The sequence below is a fragment of the Ranitomeya variabilis genome, chromosome 3 (assembly GCF_051348905.1).
Source record: "Ranitomeya variabilis isolate aRanVar5 chromosome 3, aRanVar5.hap1, whole genome shotgun sequence".
NCBI classification, from domain to species: Eukaryota; Metazoa; Chordata; class Amphibia; order Anura; family Dendrobatidae; genus Ranitomeya; species Ranitomeya variabilis.
Window position 1 is genome coordinate 764331610 of NC_135234.1, and position 18532 is coordinate 764350141.

At 43.8% G+C, this 18532-nt stretch overlaps 1 protein-coding gene across 3 annotated transcripts in view; it reads right to left on the reverse strand.

Moving 5' to 3' along the window:
- FCHSD2 (FCH and double SH3 domains 2) overlaps positions 1–18532 on the reverse strand; it is a 136906-nt gene that overhangs the window by 15013 nt on the left and 103361 nt on the right. The window contains exons 9-14 of one of the 3 annotated variants that reach the window (XM_077298772.1): positions 18150–18272; positions 17411–17440; positions 16919–17014; positions 13585–13656; positions 6395–6511; positions 3972–4076 (exon numbers count right to left, since the gene is read on the reverse strand). In XM_077298772.1, the coding sequence (XP_077154887.1) occupies positions 3972–4076; positions 6395–6511; positions 13585–13656; positions 16919–17014; positions 17411–17440; positions 18150–18272 (543 nt within the window). The remainder of the gene's footprint in view (positions 1–3971; positions 4077–6394; positions 6512–13584; positions 13657–16918; positions 17015–17410; positions 17441–18149; positions 18273–18532) is intronic. The other 2 variants (XM_077298773.1, XM_077298774.1) reach the window with 2 other exon arrangements.

Sequence of the window (18532 nt, forward strand, 5' to 3'; positions counted from 1 at the left end):
TTGTACATAGGAGCAGTATTATAGCAGGTATATTATTGTACATAGGGGCAGTATTATAGTAGTTATATTCTTGTACATAGGGGCAGTATTATAGTAGTTATATTCTTGTACATAGGGGCAGTATTATAGTAGTTATATTCTTGTACATAGGAGCAGTATTATAGTAGTTATATTCGTGTACATAGGGGCAGTATTATAGTAGTTATATTCCCGTACATAGGGAGCAGTATTATAGTAGTTATATTCTTGTACATAGGGGCAGTATTATAGTAGTTATATTCTTGTACATAGGGGCAGTAATTATAGTAGTTATATTCTTGTACATAGGAGCAGTATTATAGTAGTTATATTCTTGTACATAGGAGCAGTATTATAGTAGTTATATTCTTGTACATAGGAGCAGTATTATAGTAGTTATATTCTTGTACATAGGAGCAGTATTATAGTAGTTATATTCTTGTACATAGGAGCAGTATTATAGTAGTTATATTCTTGTACATAGGAGCAGTATTATAGTAGTTATATTCTTGTACATAGGAGCAGTATTATAGTAGTTATATTCTTGTACATAGGAGGCAGCATTATAGTAGTTATATTCTTGTACATAGGGGGAGTATTATAGTAGTTATATTCTTGTACATAGGGGCAGTATTATAGTAGTTATATTCTTGTACATAGGAGCAGTATTATAGTAGTTATATTCTTGTACATAGGAGCAGTATTATAGTAGTTATATTCTTGTACATAGGAGGCAGCATTATAGTAGTTATATTCTTGTACACAGGAGCAGTATTATAGTAGTTATATTCTTGTACATAGGAGCAGTATTATAGTAGTTATATTCTTGTACATAGGGGGCAGTATTATAGTAGTTATATTCTTGTACATAGGGGCAGTATTATAGTAGTTATATTCTTGTACATAGGGGCAGTATTATAGTAGATATATTCTTGTACATAGGGGCAGTATTATAGTAGTTATATTCTTGTACATAGGAGCAGTATTATAGTAGTTATATTCTTGTACATAGGAGGCAGCATTATAGTAGTTATATTCTTGTACACAGGAGCAGTATTATAGTAGTTATATTCTTGTACATAGGAGCAGTATTATAGTAGTTATATTCTTGTACATAGGGGGCAGTATTATAGTAGTTATATTCTTGTACATAGGGGGCAGTATTATAGTAGTTATATTCTTGTACATAGGGGCAGTAGTATAGTAGTTATATTCTTGTATATAGGAGCAGTATTATAGTAGTTATATTCTTGTACATAGGGGCAGTATTATAGTAGTTATATTCTTGTACATAGGGGGCAGTATTATAGTAGTTATATTCTTGTACATAGGAGGCAGCATTATAGTAGTTATATTCTTGTACATAGGGGGCAGTATTATAGTAGTTATATTCTTGTACATAGGGGCAGTAGTATAGTAGTTATATTCTTGTACATAGGGGGCAGTATTATAGTAGTTATATTCTTGTACATAGGGGCAGTAGTATAGTAGTTATATTCTTGTATATAGGAGCAGTATTATAGTAGTTATATTCTTGTACATAGGAGCAGTATTATATTAGTTATATTCTTGTACATAGGGGCAGTATTATAGTAGTTATATTCTTGTACATAGGGGCAGTATTATAGAAGTTATATTCTTGTACATAGGAGCAGTATTATAGTAGTTATATTCCTGTACATAGGAGCAGTATTATAGTAGTTATATTCCTGTACATAGGAGCAGTATTATAGTAGTTATATTCCTGTACATAGGAGCAGTATTATAGTAGGTTATGTTCCTGTACATAGGAGCAGTATTATAGTAGTTATATTCCTGTACATAGAGGCAGTATTATAGTAGTTATATTCTTGTACATAGGAGCAGTATTATAGTAGTTATATTCTTGTACATAGGGGCAGTATTATAGTAGTTATATTCTTGTACATAGGGGCAGTATTATAGTAGTTATATTCTTGTACATAGGGAGCAGTATTATAGTAGTTATATTCTTGTACATAGGAGCAGTATTATAGTAGTTATATTCTTGTACATAGGGGCAGTATTATAGTAGTTATATTCTTGTACATAGGGGCAGTATTATAGTAGTTATATTCTTGTACATAGGAGCAGTATTATAGTAGTTATATTCCTGTACATAGAGGCAGTATTATAGTAGTTATATTCTTGTACATAGGAGCAGTATTATAGTAGTTATATTCCTGTACATAGAGGCAGTATTATAGCAGTTATATTCTTGTACATAGGGGCAGTATTATAGTAGTTATATTCTTGTACATAGGGGCAGTATTATAGTAGTTATATTCTTGTACATAGGGGCAGTATTATAGTAGTTATATTCTTGTACATAGGGAGCAGTATTATAGTAGTTATATTCTTGTACATAGGAGCAGTATTATAGTAGTTATATTCTTGTACATAGGGGCAGTATTATAGTAGTTATATTCTTGTACATAGGGGCAGTATTATAGTAGTTATATTCTTGTACATAGGAGCAGTATTATAGTAGTTATATTCTTGTACATAGGGGCAGTATTATAGTAGTTATATTCCTGTACATAGGGGCAGTATTATAGAAGTTACATTTGTGTACATAATATTTGGATGATGTGACAACCAGCAATGTTAAGCTGAGCAGTTGTAATTTTTTTTTCTCCTTTTTCCCTTATTAGCTGATAAATTATCCATCAGGGTTCGGCAATAAGGACACATGAAAACTCCTAGTCAGGAGAATATGTGACATACGCCGTCGCCTGGAGACATGATGTTCAGGAAATACAGCCTAAAAAAGTATTTTGTATTATTTTCTTTGACTTTTTCTTAAACTTCACATCCCAGAACATAATACACGGCGCGTCACTACTTGGGGGGCGGCCGTGTCTCTGCTCCAATGTGTCTTACAAGGACGTGAACAATATTACGGTTCAGTAATTAATAACACTGCAGTATCCTCTTAGGGATAATTCTAGAACGTGTAAGTGAGAAAGCTGCAGGGCAGAGATCATAGTTCAGTCACGGAGAACACACTGGGGAAAACAATATGGGAATTGTTTTTTTACATTTTATATTTATTTTTCTTTTGGATAATTGCAGCCATTTTTTTATTTCCATTTTTAACTCTTTATTATGAATATATATATATATTACGCTGAGTGTCAGTCGGGGCTAATAACAGAGTGTTTAGCTATTAGGGCCAGGGCAATAAATATCGGGGTGACGGATCGATCCGCTGGATCCCTGCTGACGCGTTTCGCCGCTCATCTGTGCGTCCCGCCGCCATCGCAGCTTCGCTCCAGAACGAATATGTTTCTAACACGAGGTTATAATTACTTCTATTAGTAACAGCGTTAATTAAATTTTAATTACAGCCAAGTAGAATGAGACATGTGTAATGCCGGGGAGACGCTGGCACAACTTCTGTAACAAAGAGGGGAAAAGGGGAGACGACCTACACAGCGAAACCGGCGACCTCTAATAAAACATTTACGGCTCCCGAGACAGCGCGAGCGGAAAATCCTAGAATTACCATTTCCAGGTCCGTCATTTTTTTTTATACAATGGCTTATTATATAGGAAAATGTAATGGGCTCCGGGCGATGGAGAAAAACCGCCAGATCCGGATTTTATTGGTCTTCGGTAGAGCGGAGACCTAAGTGGCGGCGTGGGAGGTCTCCATTCATCTCTCTCTACCGGACGCTGCAGAGAGCAGGTGACGCAGCTCTGATGGGAGGAGTAGTCCTGCAGGTCCATTACATGGGACACTCCATATTGTGAAACGGCTGATAACAGAGAAAAATAGAGCGTCGTCCCTTTCCTCACACTGACAGATGGCTGATAACAGGGGGCAATATCTGACCCGCACCTCCCGGATCTCACATTCCCCATCATAGGAGGAATTCCCCGCACATCGGCCCCAGCGACAATGGACGGAAGTGTCCGATCTGTGCACGCACCTCGGCCTTCCGGATACTCTCCTTCACCTCCTCAATCCTCTGCTCCAGCTCCAGGCGACCCGGCTCCGACGCTGGAGAACTCTGACACTCCAGGTCATCCAGTAACTGCGGGAAAAGAGGGAACGAGGAGAAGTCAAGTCCTGGGATGGGCTCACCCAATATGGGGGGCCACGCAGCCAGCACTGTTATGGGGGGCTCTATAGCCAGCACTACATGGCTCCCCCGGTCAAAATTTACTGTTATTGTGAACAGTTAAGCAAGTTCAAGATGAAATTATCTCTAAAAGGCCTAAAAGGTAAAGCTGACACATTTGTACGTTAACCCCCGAAAGCTTTTTTTTGGTTTTGCGTTCTCATTTTTCGCTCCCCTCCTTCCCAGAGCCATAACTTTTTTTATTTTTCCGTCACTATGGCCATGTAAGGGCTTATTTCTTGTGGGACGAGTAGTACTTTTCAACAACACCATTGGTCTTACCATGTCTTGTACTCGAAAACAGGAAAATTAAAAAAAAAAAAAACTCCAAGTGCGGTCAAATTGTAAAAAAAAGAGCAATCCCACACTTGTTTTTTGTTTGGCTTTTTTGCTAGGTTCACTAAATGCAAAAACTGACCTGCCACTGTGATTCTCCAGGTCATTGCGAGTTTATAGACACCAAACATGTCTAGGTTATTTTTTATCTAAGTGGTAAACAAAAATTCCACCCCCTAAAAAAAAAAATAATTGCGCCGTTTTCCGAGACACGTAGCGTCTCCATTACTACGTCAGTAAGGGGTCAAGCAAAATTATATATATATTTTATATTGTAGCTTTGTTGTCCCCGATCTCTGTTGCTTGACCTTGTTGTAATGGACTGCCGTCTTAGATATTTTAAGGATGGAGGCAACATGACGCTCACTCTGTCCCTCTGCTAGTAAAGCCAGAATTGAGCCTTTTTTACCCTCAGTCAAGACTTTGCTTTTCCACTCCTTTGGCATGGTTATACGTTATTTTTTCATTCTCATTACTTTTGGGATATTACTAGCACTTGTTTTGCCATCCAGCTTGTCCTATTGCAAGAGGATTGTGAACACCGCAGCAGGGTTTTTTTTTTATACTTTCCTTCGTTAAATCAGATTTGGTTCAGGTGATCACCTAATCAGAAGCACATTAAGTAGAATGAGGTGAACTCTGGATGGAATTAAACTGACACCGGAATGGAACGGCTGTCAGACATGGAGAGAAGCGGATCCTTATACAACTGTGCAGTGGTCTCTTAATTTTTGCCAGAGCTGTATATATAATAGAGGACTGGAGTAAAGTAATCTTCTCTGTTGAGTCTAATTTTCAGCTTTGCCTAACCCCTGGTCGTCTAATGGTTAGACGGAGACCTGGAGAGGCATACAAGCCGCAGTGTCTTGCACCCACTGTGAAATTTGGTGGAGGATCAGTGATGATCTGAGGAGGCTTCAGAAAGGCTGTAATCGGGCAGGTTAATCTTTGTGAAGGACGTATGAATCCAGCCGCATACAAGGTTATCCTGGAAAAACAGTTGATTCCCTCTGCTCAGGCAATGTTCCCCAACTCTGAGGACTGGTTGTTCCAGCAGGACAATGCGCCATGCCACACAGCTAGGTCAATCCAGATGTAGATGAAGGACCACCACATCAAATCCCTGTCATGGCCGCCCAATCTCCAGACTTGAACCCCACTGAAAACCTCTGGAATGTAATCAGGAGGATGATGGATAGTCACAAGCCATCAAACACAGAAGAACGGCTGACAATATTGTACCAGGAGCAGAGTGATAGACTGGAGGAAAGCTGCCGAGACGCAGGAAAGCTGGGATTAACAATCATGGTTATTCCACCAAATATTGATTTCTGAACTCTTCCTGAGTTAAAACGTTTGTATTGTTGTTTCTAAATGATTATGAACTTGTTTTCTTTGCATTATTTGAGGTCTGAAAGCACTGGGGTTTTAATTTTGACCATTTTTCTTTGACAGAAAGTAAATACAAAATTTATTTCTGGGAATTTCGGAGACATGTTGTCAGTAGTTTATAGAATAACAGAACAATTTACATTTTACTCAAAAATATACCTATAAAGTGAAAAATCAGACAAACTGAACATTTTACAGTGATCGCTTAACGTTTGCCAGAGCTGTAGATAAAAATTACAAAAGTGAAAAATGAGCCGATTTGTTGGGTGGTGGGGGCCTCTGCCTCTGCCATGGTCATGGGTGGTGGGTTTCTGCATCTGGTGCAATGCTATGGGAGCTTGTGCTGTTATGGGCCCCTTGCAGCTGGTGACGTTATAGTGCCACCATGGATGTCTTAGTCATGCGGTCCCACTATCATCACCGGTATAGACACACTATTGGGGGGGGTCATTTCTGCATCTGAATATGGCCCCTGGCGCCCACCCAGCTGGCACTGCACCTACCCGCTGACTGTGGATGATGTTCTTGTGCTCCCGTGCCACCCTGGTCGCCCACTTGCGCGCCTCCTTGTTCAGGCTGTGCTCTTCCGTGGTGCCGGTCTCAGACTCCAGCTGCCGACTCTGCAGAATAAAATAATCACATTACACTTCTGTACGGGGACAGCGCAGACCAACACCCTGCGAGCGGCGGGACCCTGATCACCAGCGAGCGCACGGACCGGGATTTACCGGACGCACGCACGCCATGCAACCGCCGCAATGCACCCCTCAACCTGCACCCGAAGCAAACCAGCCCAGCACCCGCCGAACAAAAGGATGGATTCTATGCAGTGACAGCAAGCGGAGATCTTACAAATGGATATAAAAGTTATATGGATAACTTTTAGATATGCAACTATTTGGCTTTAGTGACCTACAATTCAGAATACCCCTTTAAGTAACTAAGTCAGCTCTGCTACATTACATGCATGCACGGGGGGGGGGGGATGACACCCCGGGGGAGAGGTGTACCGGAGGAGGCGCGAACCGGGGATTTTATATTCTTTATATCCAAGTAGCTGAGAATACTGCCCTTCCTCCGCCGCCCCTTACAGCCTGGATGGGGGGCGACACTCGCCTCCACAGACATTTCTTACGTTACTGTTACTGGCACCTTCACTATAATCTTGGCACCGGCGGGCGGCCGCTTTCTTGCCAGAGACTGTAAAATGCTGAATTAATATTTTTGCTGGTTTCTCGCAGCCCATAGAGGGTCCGATACCAGCGGAGAGCAGAGCCGCGGAATATAGGTAATTAGTGGTGACAATGAGCGAGACCACCGGCGGCAGCGAGACCACCGCAATCATGATCGCCATCAGGACGGACGTCGCTAGGAACGCAGACACTGCCCAGCAGCATTCACGCTCCAGATCATCACAACTACATTTCTGGAGATAAAGACAAAATAGGTTTTATTCTCCGACAGCGGAAGATAAAAACCCTCCTGACCTTCTACTCCGTTGTATCCAGTCTGGACGATACATTCTACCTGCACTGATACATTGTTACAGAACTATCAGCGCAGAACATAAATGTGTTACAGCAGTAACAAACCCTCAGCTGTGAGAACGATAAGATCAAAGAGGACTGTCTGGGCTGGACACAACTGTAACAAACCCTCAGCTGTGAGAAGGATAAGATCACAGAGGACTGTCTGGGCTGGACACAACTGTAACAAACCCTCAGCTGTGGGAAGGACGAGGTCACAGAGGACTGTCTGGGCTGGAGACAACTGTAACAAACCCTCAGCTGTGGGAAGGACGAGGTCACAGAGGACTGTCTGGGCTGGAGACAACTGTAACAAACCCTCAGCTGTGGGAAGGACGAGGTCACAGAGGACTGTCTGGGCTCGACGCAACTGTAACAAACCCTCAGCTGTGGGAAGGACGAGGTCACAGAGGACTGTCTGGGCTGGAGACAACTGTAACAAACCCTCAGCTGTGGGAAGGACGAGGTCACAGAGGACTGTCTGGGCTGGAGACAACTGTAACAAACCCTCAGCTGTGGGAAGGACGAGGTCACAGAGGACTGTCTGGGCTCGACGCAACTGTAACAAACCCTCAGCTGTGGGAAGGATAAGGTCACAGAGGACTGTCTGGGCTGGACACAACTGTAACAAACCCTCAGCTGTGGGAAGGATAAGGTCAGAGGGTTGTCCAGGTTAGATGCAACTGTAACAAACCCTCAGCAGTGGGAAGGATGAGGTCACAGATGACTGTCTAGGCTGGACACAACTGTAACAAACCCTCAGCTGTGGGAAGGATGAGGTCACAGAGGACTGTCTAGGCTGGACGCAACTGTAACAAACCCTCAGCTGTGGGAAGGATGAGGTCACAGAGGACTGTCTGGGCTGGAGACAACTGTAACAAACCCTCAGCTGTGGGAAGGACGAGGTCACAGAGGACTGTCTGGGCTCGACGCAACTGTAACAAACCCTCAGCTGTGGGAAGGACGAGGTCACAGAGGACTGTCTGGGCTGGACGCAACTGTAACAAACCCTCAGCTGTGGGAAGGATAAGGTCAGAGGGTTGTCCAGGTTAGATGCAACTGTAACAAACCCTCAGCAGTGGGAAGGATGAGGTCACAGATGACTGTCTAGGCTGGACACAACTGTAACAAACCCTCAGCTGTGGGAAGGATGAGGTCACAGAGGACTGTCTAGGCTGGACACAACTGTAACAAACCCTCAGCTGTGAGAAGGATGAGGTCACAGAGGACTGTCTGGGCTCGACGCAACTGTAACAAACCCTCAGCTGTGAGAAGGATGAGGTCACAGAGGACTGTCTGGGCTCGACGCAACTGTAACAAACCCTCAGCTGTGGGAAGGATGAGGTCACAGATGACTGTCTAGGCTGGACACAACTGTAACAAACCCTCAGCAGTGGGAAGGACGAGGTCACAGAGGACTGTCTGGGCTGGACGCAACTGTAACAAACCCTCAGCTGTGGGAAGGATAAGGTCAGAGGGTTGTCCAGGTTAGATGCAACTGTAACAAACCCTCAGCAGCGGGAAGGATGAAGTCATAGAGGACTGTCTGGGCTGGACGCAACTGTAACAAACCCTCAGCTGTGGGAAGGACGAGGTCACAGAGGACTGTCTGGGCTGGACACAACTGTAACAAACCCTCAGCTGTGGGAAGGACGAGGTCACAGAGGACTGTCTGGGCTGGACACAACTGTAACAAACCCTCAGCTGTGGGAAGGACGAGGTCACAGAGGACTGTCTGGGCTCGACGCAACTGTAACAAACCCTCAGCTGTGGGAAGGACGAGGTCACAGAGGACTGTCTGGGCTGGACACAACTGTAACAAACCCTCAGCTGTGGGAAGGACGAGGTCACAGAGGACTGTCTGGGCTGGACACAACTGTAACAAACCCTCAGCTGTGGGAAGGACGAGGTCACAGAGGACTGTCTGGGCTCGACGCAACTGTAACAAACCCTCAGCTGTGAGAAGGATAAGGTCACAGAGGACTGTCTGGGCTGGACGCAACTGTAACAAACCCTCAGCTGTGGGAAGGATAAGGTCAGAGGGTTGTCCAGGTTAGATGCAACTGTAACAAACCCTCAGCAGTGGGAAGGATGAGGTCACAGATGACTGTCTAGGCTGGACACAACTGTAACAAACCCTCAGCTGTGGGAAGGATGAGGTCACAGAGGACTGTCTAGGCTGGACGCAACTGTAACAAACCCTCAGCTGTGAGAAGGATGAGGTCACAGAGGACTGTCTGGGCTGGACGCAACTGTAACAAAACCTCAGCAGTGGGAAGGACGAGGTCACAGAGGACTGTCTCGGCTGGACGCAACTGTAACAAACCCTCAGCTGTGGGAAGGATAAGGTCAGAGGGTTGTCCAGGTTAGATGCAACTGTAACAAACCCTCAGCAGCGGGAAGGATGAAGTCATAGAGGACTGTCTGGGCTGGACGCAACTGTAACAAACCCTCAGCTGTGGGAAGGACGAGGTCACAGAGGACTGTCTGGGCTGGACACAACTGTAACAAACCCTCAGCTGTGGGAAGGACGAGGTCACAGAGGACTGTCTGGGCTCGACGCAACTGTAACAAACCCTCAGCTGTGGGAAGGACGAGGTCACAGAGGACTGTCTGGGCTCGACGCAACTGTAACAAACCCTCAGCTGTGGGAAGGACGAGGTCACAGAGGACTGTCTGGGCTGGACACAACTGTAACAAACCCTCAGCTGTGGGAAGGATGAGGTCACAGAGGACTGTCTGGGCTCGACGCAACTGTAACAAACCCTCAGCTGTGAGAAGGATAAGGTCACAGAGGACTGTCTGGGCTGGACGCAACTGTAACAAACCCTCAGCTGTGGGAAGGATAAGGTCAGAGGGTTGTCCAGGTTAGATGCAACTGTAACAAACCCTCAGCAGTGGGAAGGATGAGGTCACAGATGACTGTCTAGGCTGGACACAACTGTAACAAACCCTCAGCTGTGGGAAGGATGAGGTCACAGAGGACTGTCTAGGCTGGACGCAACTGTAACAAACCCTCAGCTGTGAGAAGGATGAGGTCACAGAGGACTGTCTGGGCTGGACGCAACTGTAACAAACCCTCAGCAGTGGGAAGGACGAGGTCACAGAGGACTGTCTGGGCTGGACGCAACTGTAACAAACCCTCAGCTGTGGGAAGGACGAGGTCACAGAGGACTGTCTGGGCTGGACGCAACTGTAACAAACCCTCCGATATGGGAAGGATAAGGTCAGAGGGTTGTCCAGGTTAGATGCAACTGTAACAAACCCTCAGCTGTGGAAGGATAATGTCACAGTAGGTTGTCCACGAGGGATGCAACTGTAACGAATCCTCAGCTGTGAGAAATATGAGCTCAGGTTGGATGTAAATAGTTAATAGTCCATTTATTGAAAATGGTGAAGAACTGAAACAAAATATATAACAAAGAGCAACACAAACCTCTCTGCTGTCCTGAGCGTTTGTTACAGTGTATCAGTGCAGGTAAATGGTTGGATACAATTGTAACAGGAAGTCTCAGGTCAGGACCCGGATACAGAGGAGGGGGGAAACATCTTGCAGACAGTGGGCAGAGCACAGGCTGCAGTAACCGCGGCCCATGTGGTCCCTCAGGTCAGAGACAGGTAACATTCCAAACATCCGGGGAGTCATGGAGTTGCTATTCTAGCAGTTGCCTATTTTCAGAGTCGGCTCCTGTGACCTTGAGATGACTTTCCCCCCAGATTTTCCCCATTTCTCCCTTTCATCAGATATTGCAGAGTAAACAGGAAAGGTTGAGTGTCCGGGCACGAGCTGCAGCCTCAGCGTTTCGCCACAATGTCCGCTATCTCCATAGAGGAAGACGGACCGGGGGGAAGAAGCGCTGACACCGACCATGGAAATCCTCCCGGATGTGCAAGAACAATAAACCTTCCACATCTGGACACAAAGGTGCAAAGTGCTTCCCCGAAAAATATCATGTCCTGGGGCTGAGCAATTCCCTCCGCAACAACTTCACTCATCCTTTACTGTAAATATGGCCGATAATGCAGCTCCCAGAGACGTCCACAGGGGGCGACACAGGTTGGGGAACAACACAGGTAAAGCCTGGGGATAATCAACACAGGTAGAGCCTGTAACAACACGGGTAAGGCTAAGGATGGGGTGGGGAACAACACGGGTAAGGCTAAGGATGGGGAACAACACGGGTAAGGTCCGTGGGGAACAATACGGGTAAGGATGGGGTGGGGAACAACACGGGTAAGGCTAAGGATGGGGTGGGGAACAACACGGGTAAGGCTAAGGATGGGGTGGGGAACAACACGGGTAAGGTCCGTGGGGAACAATACGGGTAAGGATGGGGTGGGGAACAACACGGGTAAGGATGGGGTGGGAAACAATACGGGTAAGGATGGGGTGGGGAACAACACGGGTAAGGTCCGTGGGGAACAATACGGGTAAGGATGGGGTGGGGAACAACACGGGTAAGGATGGGGTGGGAAACAATACGGGTAAGGTCCGTGGGGAACAACACGGGTAAGGATGGGGTGGGAAACAATATGGGTAAGGATGGGGTGGGAAACAATATGGGTAAGGATGGGGTGGGAAACAATATGGGTAAGGATGGGGTGGGAAACAATATGGCTAAGGATGGGGTGGGAAACAATATGGCTAAGGATGGGGTGGGAAACAATATGGGTAAGGATGGGGTGGGAAACAATATGGCTAAGGATGGGGTGGGAAACAATATGGGTAAGGATGGGGTGGGGAACAATATGGGTAAGGATGGGGTGGGGAACAATATGGGTAAGGATGGGGTGGGAAACAATATGGGTAAGGATGGGGTGGGGAACAATATGGCTAAGGATGGGGTGGGGAACAATATGGCTAAGGATGGGGTGGGAAACAATATGGGTAAGGATGGGGTGGGGAACAATATGGCTAAGGATGGGGTGGGGAACAATATGGGTAAGGATGGGGTGGGGAACAATATGGCTAAGGATGGGGTGGGGAACAATATGGGTAAGGATGGGGTGGGAAACAATATGGCTAAGGATGGGGTGGGAAACAATATGGCTAAGGATGGGGTGGGGAACAATATGAGGAAGGTCCGAGGAAAATAGCACAGGTAAAGCCCATAACAAAACACAGGTAACGCCCAAGGGGTGGTGTTGGTAACAACACGGGTAAGGCCTGGGGAAAAAACGGCATAGGTAAAGCCCGTAATAACACGGGTAAGGCCCGGGTGGTGGTGGGGGGGAGCAACATGGGTAAGGCCAAGGAAGGAACAACACGGGTAAGGCCAAGGAAGGAACAACACGGGTAAGGCCAAGGAAGGAACAACACGGGTAAGGCCAAGGAAGGAACAACACGGGTAAGGCCAAGGAAGGAGCAACACGGGTAAGGCCAAGGAAGGAGCAACACGGGTAAGGCCAAGGAAGGAACAACACGGGTAAGGCCAAGGAAGGAGCAACACGGGTAAGGCCAAGGAAGGAACAACATGGGTAAGGATGTCACAGGTAAAGCCCGGGGTAATGGGGAGGGAGGCAGATATACCCGGATAAGGCCCGGGGGGGGGGGGGGGGGGGGAATCTGCATTTCCAAGCAGCAAACCAACATCCATTGAGTTCTATGGGCACAGTGGGGGACACCAAGCACTTGCTGCCTCTGCAGATCGCAGAAGATGGCTGGGGGTCTCGGCAGGGGATCCATTTCTCAGCACCAAACTGACCGAGAGGTAAGATGTTACCATGTAATTCCCCAACAGCCCCCGTTCACTGCACATATAGAGTACACGGGGCCCCGGACGGACGTGGGGCGAAGTCTTCAGTGCTGTAGTTGGCGATCAATGACCAATTAAAATTCTGCAAAAATCAGGATGGACCCTCAAGACCTGCAGCACAGACTCCATGCCGCCCACCCAAATCCTCTACATAGTACAAATAGAGCCCCTCCATCACGCACCAAAGACTAAACACACACACACCGCACCCTACACAACACACACACACCGTATACATACACAGCACCACAGTCATATGTCACACACTACCCGTGAATGTCAGCGATCACAGCGCCCAGAGGGGCCATCACCAGGGGGGATTAATTTAAAAGGATTTATACACCCAATCATCAACAAGGAATCACATGATCAATGGTAAGCGGGAGACGGAGGGCGAGCGAGCGGTTATACCTTGGCCAGAGAAATTCTCATAGCACTGACAGGAGAAGGTTCAATATCCACCAGCGGAACAGCGCGAAAACTCTGACCGCAGAGGGAGGACAGAAACAGAGACAGACAGACGGCACTGGGTTAGAACATGAAGATAGAAGCGTCACCCACATCACTAATCTGAGCGCAGGGGACGATCAGTACACACAACTCACATTCTATTATCACCCATAGTGGTACTGATGTAGTATATTCATTTATATTCTAGTACATAGGAGCAGTATTATAGTAGTTATATTCTTGTACATAGGAGCAGTATTATAGTAGTTATATTCTTGTACATAGGGGCAGTATTATAGTAGTTATATTCTTGTACATAGGGGCAGTATTATAGTAGTTATATTCTTGTACATAGGAGCAGTATTATAGTAGTTATATTCTTGTACATAGGAGCAGTATTATAGTAGTTATATTCTTGTACATAGGGGCAGTATTATAGTAGTTATATTCTTGTACATAGGGGCAGTATTATAGTAGTTATATTCTTGTACATAGGAGCAGTATTATAGTAGTTATATTCTTGTACATAGGAGCAGTATTATAGTAGTTATATTCTTGTACATAGGAGCAGTATTATAGTAGTTATATTCTTGTACATAGGGGCAGTATTATAGTAGTTATATTCTTGTACATAGGGGCAGTATTATAGTAGTTATATTCTTGTACATAGGAGCAGTATTATAGTAGTTCTATTCTTGTACATAGGGGCAGTATTATAGTAGTTATATTCTTGTACATAGGGGCAGTATTATAGTAGTTATATTCTTGTACATAGGGGCAGTATTATAGTAGTTATATTCTTGTACATAGGGGCAGTATTATAGTAGTTATATTCTTGTACATAGGAGCAGTATTATAGTAGTTCTATTCTTGTACATAGGGGCAGTATTATAGTAGTTATATTCTTGTACATAGGGGCAGTATTATAGTAGTTATATTCTTGTACATAGGAGCAGTATTATAGTAGTTATATTCTTGTACATAGGAGCGGTATTATAGTAGTTATATTCTTGTATATAGAGGCAGTATTATAGTAGTTATATTCTTGTACATAGGGGCAGTATTATAGTAGTTATATTCTTGCACATAGGGGCAGTATTATAGTAGTTATATTCTTGTACATAGGAGCAGTGTTATAGTAGTTATATTCTTGTATATAGGGGCAGTATTATAGTAGTTATATTCTTGTACATAGGGGCAGTATTATAGTAGTTATATTCTTGTACATAGGGGGCAGTATTATAGTAGTTATATTCTTGTACATAGGGGGCAGTATTATAGTAGTTATATTCTTATACATAGGGGCAGTATTATAGTAGTTATATTCTTGTACATAGGGGGCAGTATTATAGTAGTTATATTCTTGTACATAGGGGCAGTATTATAGTAGTTATATTCTTGTACACAGGAGCAGTATTATAGTAGTTATATTCTTGTACATAGGAGCAGTATTATAGTAGTTATATTCTAGTACATAGGAGCAGTATTATAGTAGTTATATTCTAGTACATAGGGGCAGTATTATAGTAGTTATATTCTTGTATATAGGGGCAGTATTATAGTAGTTATATTCTTGTACATAGGGGCAGTATTATAGTAGTTATATTCTTGTACACAGGAGCAGTATTATAGTAGTTATATTCTTGTACATAGGGAACAGTATTATAGTAGTTATATTCTCGTACATAGGGAACAGTATTATAGTAGTTATATTCTCGTACATAGAGGCAGTATTATAGTAGTTATATTCTTGTACATAGGGAACAGTATTATAGTAGTTGTATTCTTGTACATAGGGACAGTATTATAGTAGTTATATTCTTGTATATAGGGCAGTATTATAGTAGTTATATTCTTGTACATGGGGCAGTATTATAGTAGTTATATTGTTGTACATAGAAGCAGTATTATAGCAGTTATATTCATGTACGTAGGAGGCAGTATTATAGCAGTTATATTCTTGTATATAGGGGCAGTATTATAGTAGTTATATTCTTGTACATAGGGGCAGTATTATAGTAGTTATATTCTTGTACATAGGAACAGTATTATAGTAGTTATATTCTTGTACATAGGGGCAGTATTATAGCAGTTATATTCTTGTACATAGGAGTAGTATTATAGTAGTTATATTCTTGTACATAGGGGCAGTATTATAGTAGTTATATTCTTGTACATAGGAACAGTATTATAGTAGTTATATTCTTGTACATAGGGGCAGTATTATAGCAGTTATATTCTTGTACATAGGGGCAGTATTATAGCAGTTATATTCTTGTACATAGGAGTAGTATTATAGTAGTTATATTCTTGTACATAGGGGCAGTATTATAGTAGTTATATTCTTGTACATAGGGGCAGTATTATAGTAGTTATATTCTTGTACATAGGGGCAGTATTATAGTAGTTATATTCTTGTACATAGGAACAGTATTATAGTAGTTATATTCTTGTACATAGGGGCAGTATTATAGCAGTTATATTCTTGTACATAAGAGCAGTATTATAGCAGTTATATTCTTGTACATAGGAGTAGTATTATAGTAGTTATATTCTTGTACATAGGGGCAGTATTATAGCAGTTATATTCTTGTACATAGGGGCAGTATTATAGCAGTTATATTCTTGTACATAGGAGTAGTATTATAGCAGTTATATTCTTGTACATAGGGGCAGTATTATAGTAGTTATATTCTTGTACATAGGGGCAGTATTATAGTAGTTATATTCTTGTACATAGGAACAGTATTATAGTAGTTATATTCTTGTACATAGGGGCAGTATTATAGCAGTTATATTCTTGTACATAGGGGCAGTATTATAGTAGTTATATTCTTGTACATAGGAACAGTATTATAGTAGTTATATTCTTGTACATAGGGGCAGTATTATAGTAGTTATATTCTTGTACATAGGGGCAGTATTATAGCAGTTATATTCTTGTACATAAGAGCAGTATTATAGTAGTTATATTCTTGTACATAGGGGCAGTATTATAGTAGTTATATTCTTGTACATAGGGGCAGTATTATAGCAGTTATATTCTTGTACATAAGAGCAGTATTATAGTAGTTATATTCTTGTATATAGGGGCAGTATTATAGCAGTTATATTCTTGTACATAAGAGCAGTATTATAGCAGTTATATTCCTGTACATAGGGGCAGTATTATAGTAGTTATATTCTTGTACATAGGGGGCAGTATTATAGTAGTTATATTCTTGTACATAGGGGCAGTATTATAGTAGTTATATTCTTGTACATAGGAACAGTATTATAATAGTTATATTCTTACCGTGTCACTGTCGCTTGGCTGGAACTGAAATGGCTGAGCTTTGTGGAACGCTGGATTCTCCTGGATGAATACCTGGTGGTTATAATCCCGCATCACCTACAAATAATCAGACAATTACTTTGCGTCGGTGTAGCGGGAGCAGATACCGTCTTGTGGCTGGTGAGTTGGTGCCCATAAACCACATCCGTGCTACCGCAGACCTGTCTATGGTGATCCACATGCACAAGATATTTTATGGCAGGAATGTAAAATGAGTGAAGCCGAACCAAAAACCTTAATCCGAAAATAAAAGTATAAAAATGGAAAATGAAGAAATAATCCAACAACATAAAGCCCAACGTGGCCTGCAACTCCCCAAACTACAGGATGAGAGCCGCGGCATCGCCCCAAGTGACCGCGACGTGAGCGCTGCTGCAACGGGGTGAAACATGCGCAGAGCAGGAGACGGCAGGCGATGGCGGACTGGACATTAGCGATCGGTTACGTTCTTACCGAAGAAGGAAATTTCAGCTGCATGAAAGCCTGGAACGTCAAAGAGAGGAGGGGACGCGAGTGTTAGGAGCAGACAGGATGACGGTTGTTAAAAGCGGGAGCACCAATATTGTCAGGTCACGGAATCATTTGGAAAATCAACTTTTTTTCTTCCCATTTTTTTATCCCATTTACTCCAGTCACAACCAAAGCTGCATTCAAGTGTTCTGTCATTGATTATGCTGCTAATGTAAGTGGCGCCCCCTGCTGGTTCAGCTTTGATCAGTTTAGCCCAGTCCAAGGTTCGGCACGCGGCACCAGAGCTATGTGCTCAATGACCCCACGGGGGCAAGCAGCCACATTTTTAATGCAGCTCTGGATGTAACTGGAGTATAATTAAAAGTAGTGAATGCAGCTCTGGTTGTGACTAGAGCGTCAGACATAGTTCAGCCCTGCAGGGTCAGGCAGAAAACACATTGTGACCAACGTTTCTTCCCCATCACAGGGAGAGCTCAGTGTCTACTACTCAGTCCCAACCAACAGCCCCTCATATCTCCGCACCCTGGGAGTCAGAGGGGATTTGGGGGCCGACGTGCAGCCTAAAATGTGAGGAGCGGCCTCACGGGGCGCCTCCATATTACCTGGAGCCTTATACAAGGTCATCAGTCCCAGTCTGCAGAAGAGCTGACAATCTAATCCCCTAATACTGCACTAGAGGGGTCCACCCCAGGCCCCGCCGTACATTACGAGGGCCACTCACCCGGCTGGAGGTCTCCAACAAATACTGGAACGTGCTCTGCACCGCCTGACACGTCTCCAGCTCCGTCCTGCTGAACGCCGTCAGATAGTCCTTCAGGTGGTCGTAAACATTTCCATCGAGGGTCTTCAGGGAAACAAAAGGGGCAACGAGACCATGAGAAGCAACACAGAAGAAGGTAGAAGCCCCTCGGGGTATAATCACATGACAAAAATAAAAGTTAAAATGGGTTCATCAAAACTACCACACAATTCCAGACCACGGCCAGCAAGCAGAGGTAGGACGTCCATCCTGGGGCCCTATACAAAGCCTGTACCAGGGGCCCAAACTATTATTATATAGGTCCTGATGTTTAGACCATCTCTGAATGACAGCGTTCACTGTAC